This window comes from Otolemur garnettii, unplaced genomic scaffold (genome assembly GCF_000181295.1).
Source record: "Otolemur garnettii isolate 467f Iridium unplaced genomic scaffold, OtoGar3 scaffold00162, whole genome shotgun sequence".
Lineage (NCBI taxonomy): Eukaryota > Metazoa > Chordata > Mammalia > Primates > Galagidae > Otolemur > Otolemur garnettii.
The window spans coordinates 438,665-444,754 of record NW_003852557.1 but is presented as its reverse complement, the minus strand read 5'-3'; the positions used below and the strand labels follow the sequence as shown (position 1 = coordinate 444,754).

General features: G+C 49.8%; 1 protein-coding gene across 4 annotated transcripts in view; it reads right to left on the bottom strand.

The window, feature by feature from the left end:
• Positions 1-6,090, bottom strand: part of LOC100958643 (nucleoside diphosphate kinase B) — an 18,964-nt gene that overhangs the window by 3,161 nt on the left and 9,713 nt on the right. For 3 of the 4 annotated variants that reach the window (XR_002775764.1, XM_012811534.2, XM_023519212.1), the window contains exon 5: positions 5,528-5,833. Coding sequence is in view for 3 of the 4 variants with exons in the window: in XM_012811534.2 (XP_012666988.1) it covers positions 5,716-5,833 (118 nt within the window). In the remaining variant the exon portion in view is untranslated. Of the gene's footprint in view, positions 1-928; positions 1,067-5,527; positions 5,834-6,090 lie in introns of those variants that run through there. The other variant, XM_023519213.1, reaches the window with a different exon arrangement.

Sequence of the window (6,090 nt, the reverse complement as noted above, 5' to 3'; positions counted from 1 at the left end):
GGTTTTGAGACCAGCCTGAACAAGAGCAAGACTCCATCTCTAAAAATAGCGGGCGCTGTGGAGGGCACCTGTAGTCCCAGCTATGAGGGAGGCTGAGGCAAGAGAGTACCCCCTGGTACTGCTTGAGCCCAAGAGTACCAGGGGTAACAAAGAGACAATGTCTTCAAAAAAAAAAAAAAAAAATCCCATCTAAACTATAAAATTGATACCATTTTGGCAGAAAGACTGTTTAGATCAGAAATAAGCCCTCATAACTACAGATTTTGTAATTCTAAGGAGTTTGAGAATCTAGATTTAAGGAATTAAATAATGCCTACAAATGAATGAAAAACTCCCAGCAATATGGCAGGTAGAAGTCATATTAAACTCCTCAGGCCTACTCACATCCCCTTTTAAATATTTCAGATGATAATTGAGAAGATTCTCTTCACTGATGAGCTGGGTTGAATTTCAGACACTTATCCTTTAAGTATAGGGATCAGATCTGCTCCCCAAATTTACTCTAGTAGTTATTACCGTATGCCCAAAGGAAAGGACACGTCACCTAAAACCCCAAACAACTTGAAGTTTCAGGCTACCAGCACAAAAGATTCCAAGCCTCATTCTGTGTAAATGTACATCCGCATGGCCAGGGGACTGGGGTCTGCTGCCCCAGGCGGCGGGCAGGCAGGGTGGCGGCCCACGACTGGGTGCGCCCGCGGGAAGTAAGCCAGCCGGGAGCAGGAGTCACGTTACCTCCCTTTAACCTTCCCAAGGGCAGAGTCCTCCCAAGCCTCAGGAAGGGGTCAGAGGGGCAGAAGGCGAGGGGTCCTGCGGGTGTGGAAGTGGCCAAGGAGGGCTCTGACTCGGAAAGTAGCCGCGGATAAACCGCTGCCGGGTTGGGGAAACCACACGACCCGGCTGTTGCGGGAGGCGGGGAGGCGGGGGTCGCGTTACCCGAAGGAACTTCATGGCCACGAGATGGAATCCCTTCTGTTCGAAGCGCTTGATGATCTCGCCCACCAGGCCACGTTGCACGCCGTCCGGCTTGATGGCAATGAAGGTGCGCTCGAGGTTGGCCATGGTGCTGCAGGGCGACAACAGTGATCAGGGCCCGGGTCCCTGGCTAGCGAGGCCACGTGGGCGCCCACCCAGCCCGCCTCCCCCACCACGCGCGGCTGTGGGGACACGTGGCTTCCCGGACCTTCCGCCCGGCCCAGGGCCGGCGCCCCTTCCGCAGCGCCCCGAGGTCCACTGAGCCGACGCTGCAGAGGCCCAGCTCAGACCCGGCGCCGGGGCAGAAGAGAGGCGGGGGGACGCCTGAGACGCAGCACACGAGGGAGAGGGGGCCGGGGGCCGCCAAAAGAGAATGCCCACTGCCACCTTACCTGGAGGGTGGCGAGGCCGGGCGGCGTTGGCTCTGAGCTGTGCGGCGGAAGCGAACTGGGGCGACCACCCGCCCCGGGCGCGCCGGCGGAGGAGGGGCCCGGGGCGGGGCGCGGGGCGGCCACACCCCGGAGGGCCCGGCCGTCCAACCCGCTGGGACGCTCCACGCGCCGGCCGGACGGGGCCGCAGGACTCTGTCCACGCCCAGTGGCTTGCAGGGTACCGCCCTAGCTGGGGAAAGGCACCAGTGAGGGATCCAGAGGCAGGAAGTGATTTGTGCCAATCTAGACGTCCCACGAGTAGAAGCACACGTGACCCAAATCCAGGTCCGCACCTCTCAGTACTGCCCGCGACCCCCACGAAGGCACTCTCTCACACACACACACATGCGTGAACTTGCCCCAGTCTTGAGTGCTTCACCTAGGTCAATACCATCTGCTCCCACCGTCTGCCCGAGCACCTTTCCTCTTCATCCACCCACAGTCCTTAGGCTTCCTACATCTGAATCCAGCCTTCCCTTTTCCTCCTCTCTGCTGGATCCCTGGTTGAGCCCTCGGCTTTCCTCGTGCAAACTTACTGGCAGCCTTCTAAGGGACCTCAACTTCCCCTCTCCCAGCATGTGGCTCAGGACCCTCCTCAAAGGGCAGTCTGATCTGTCCCTGCTGCAATACCTCTCACCACTACACCACCTACATCATGACAAGATACCCTTTCTGGGTATGTACTCCCTAGATGCCTGTCTCCGCACCCACATTTCCAGCCCCAATCAGCAGCCGAGATCCCTGCCCACCCAGCACTATTGTGCAATCAGGTCCTCCAGCTCAACCTAGATTCTCTCCTAGTTATCAGGCCTGTCTCGTAGACAATTCCTTCCTCCCATGTGCCTGGCAAGCAAGTCCCCTTTGGTGGTGGGCAGCTTCCCTGGGGAACTAAACAGTATAGCAGCACTCACTGACTCCACAACAGTGAGTGCTGCCCTGGCTTGGTGGGAGCCAGTGTGCTGTGAGCTGACCACCTCCATCATGCCATCACCCCAGTGGTCCTGGTCCTGCAGACAGATGACAATCCAGGTCTCCATTACACTGCATCTGCTTTCCAAACTTCTGGTTACAGAGCATTAGCCCACAATAGATTGGCAATGGCTGTCACTTGTTTTCATTCTGGGGCAGTGTGTCCTTTGTCCTCAATCTGAAGTACACTCTTATTTGGGTTGACCAAATGTCAAATGTGAGAAACAGTCTGAAAGTGTCATGGGCGTTTTTTTGTTCACTGGAGAGCTGTCTAGCCCTTGGTAATATCACTAATACTTCCGTAGGGTACAGTGAATATCAGCCTTCGGCTTTCACCTGTCCTTTCCTTCCTGGAAAGACTAAGCCCCCAGACTCACTACACATATATTCATCCCCCTAAAGTCCTGGTACTGTCATCTCACTCCCCAAAACAAACAGGCCAGGCTTTGAGTGAAACAAAAATGCATCTAGCCCTCAACTGCCCCTAAGGAAAAAAGCCCAACCCAACTGTCTTCCTCCCCTCCTCCTGACAAATCCTTGCCCCTCTGTTGCCCCAACCAATGCCAAGTGAACAGAGAAGATACCAAGAAAAAAACTGCTAAAATTTGTGGCAAAAAATCATAGTTGTCTCCCAACAACCAATCTCACATCCTCCTTTCTCATAGTATAACTCATGAGTTTTACCGGGCTCAACATTGTCCAATAAAGGTAACATTTTGCAGTTTTTCTTGTAGCTAAATGCAGACATGTGGCTAAGTTCTGGCCAGCGGGATGTGAGAGGAAGGGAAAGTTGTAAGGTCAGAGTCGCCCTTTCAAAAGTAAGGGATACTTCCCTCCTAACTTGCTAAAAGGCAGACATAGGGGTTGCAATCCATCTTAAATTGACAGTGGTTCTCAACCTTCCTAATGCCATGACACTTTAATACAGTTCCTCATGTTATGCTGAAGTTATGCCACCCACAATCATAAAAATATTTTTTTTTTTTTTGAGACAGAGCCTCAAGCTCTCCCCCTGGGTAGCGTGCCGTGGCATTACAGCTCACAGCAACCTCCAACTCCTGGGCTTAAGCGAGTCTCCTGCCTCCGCCTCCCAAGTAGCTGGGACCACAGGTGCCCGCCACAACGCCCGGCTATTTTTTGGTTGCAGCCGTCATTGTTGTTTGGCGGGTCCGGGCTGGGGATTCGAACCCGCCACCTTAGGTGTACGTGGCTGGCGCCTTAGCCGGTTGAGCTATAGGCGCCGAGCCCATAAAAATATTTTTGTTGCCACAACATGAGGAACTGTATTAAAGGGTAGAGGCATTAGGAAAGTTGAGAACCACTGGATTAGAAGGAACTGGATTCAAAGACAATCTCAAGGATCAAAGCCTTACCACCGTCACCACCACTCCTGCTGACCTGCTTGGCCTTCTATTTTTATTTTTTTAGAGACAAAGTCTGGCTATGTTGCTAGATTTAAACTCCTGGGCTCAAGTAATTCTGCTTCAGCCTCCTATATAGGAATAGCTGGTGCTATAGGTGTGTGCCACCACATCCTGCAAGACTGAACTTTCACATGAAAGAGTCTTCTATCTTATCTCTGTTAAAGCAACCAAATCAATATCCTAACAACAAAGCTACTTACAAGATTTCTCCCACTTTGTCTGAGGCCACCCCAGGGACCCAGGGCTACTGTCCACATAGCTCTTCTGGTTTTTAGAGGAGTTAGAACTTCTCCCCCTCCCTATTCACTGATTCCCTAAGAATTTCTCAAGAACAGGATAGGTATCTCTTATTTCTGATGAATCCTCTGTGTCCAGTAGTCTTGGCCCTCTAGCAGATGCTCCATCGATGCTTTTTTTTTTTTGGCCGGGGCTGGGTTTGAACCCACCACCTCTGGCATATGGGTTCAGCACCTTAATCCTTTGAGCCACAGGCGCTGCCCCATCGATGCTTATTGACTGGCTCAGGACCAAGAGTGGATAGGATGCAGGGGACAAGGAGAGAAGTAGGCAGAGAATGTGCATATGCAAGATCTCTCAGGCCAGCGGAAATGCAGACCCTAGGTTATGGGTCTCCCAACTTCCAGCATTCCATACTAAGAATGGGCTGCCAAGGCTGCACATAAAGATAATTTATAATTAAATAATTGATTTAATAATTTGGGAACTAGTTTCTTTCACACATGCAAACAAACCTACATGGCATAGGCAGTTCATTGGCACAGCGTTTTCACTCTAGAGGTTCCTTTCCTAGATAAAAGAAGCAGCTAATGGAAACACAAGACAGGAATGATCGGTAGATCCAGAGCCGATCAAGTTTAAGACAAATAATGACCTGAAGACTTTCATTTCATTGAAGCAGTATTGAGCGGTTTACAAAGGTTTACTGGGTGGCTAGAACATGAGTTATGATAAGGCCATTTATGATTAAAAAGAAAAAGGCTGTGCAAACCACCCTAGGTACCTTTTTCAAAAACCTAACTTCAGCAGTAAGCTCCCCTCTGTCAGCAACAGAATCAGATCCTGATTCTCCACCACTCCCTCTACCCTCTCCAGCACCCTCTCCATCATCATCTCCTGATTAATGTCAGCATACCTTCTTTTTTTTTTTTTTCATTTTTTGGCCATGGCTGGTTTGAACCCGCCACCTCCACCATATGGGGCTGGCGCCTACCCCTTTGAGCCACAGGCGCCGCCCTGTCAGCATACCTTCTTGCCTCAAAAATGCCCCTTCCAGTAAGCAAGACATTGATGCAACATTGGCTGAGTATTAACCTTTAATGTTCTTTTTCAAAATGTCTTCTATCTCCTATCTAAATTTTTTATATGAGTTTATGTTCCGATTGACTGAATTAAAAGAGCACAATAGTTTCCATAACTTATTACAGTACAGGGACATTATTTTTATTACTATCACAGCATTAGAATGTATTATTTTTAAGCCATTATAGTATTGCTTATTATTACCATATATGCGCTGTTCATCAGGAATCCAAGTTACATATAAATCTAAACTAAAGACGTTCCATTATTTCATCTGTAACCAGGAAACCACTTGTAATTTATATGGTATGTATACTCTCTATTAGCTCAGGTTATCCTGAATACATGAAGAGGAAAAAACACAAAGCAATACAGCAATACATACTAAGCAACTGAACAAATCACACATTGGGATGATGAAACATTTTAATCTGATGGTAGCACATAACACTATACATGGAGCACTCACAGCTCCAAGAATTTCCTTCCAAGTTATAAGGAAGTGTCCATAAATAACTGGGTTTGCAACAGCCTGGTCCTGTGCCCGTGGGAATGAGGGGACATGGATGAAAGAAGCATTGTGGTACACCCTCCTGTCATTCATAGATCCAGTCCTTAGTGCAGCTCTTGTAATCCACCAGTTCCTCAGGGCGAAACCATAAACGGATCTCCTTCTCTGCACTCTCCACAGAATCGCTGCCATGAATAACATTCCTGGATAGGTAAAGAGACAGCCACATTACCAAGACCAGAAGGATTAAAATGCACAGACACCCACTGTACTGCACTGCTACCAGAAATCCTACACCAGGGTGGCGCCTGTGGCTCAGTAGGTAGGGTGCTGGCCCCATATACTGAGGGTGGTGGGTTCTGACCCAATCCTGGCCAAACGGCAACAAAAAATAGCCAGGCGTTATGGCGGGTGCCTGTAGTCCCAGCTACTCAGGAAGCTGAGGCAAGAGAATCGCCTA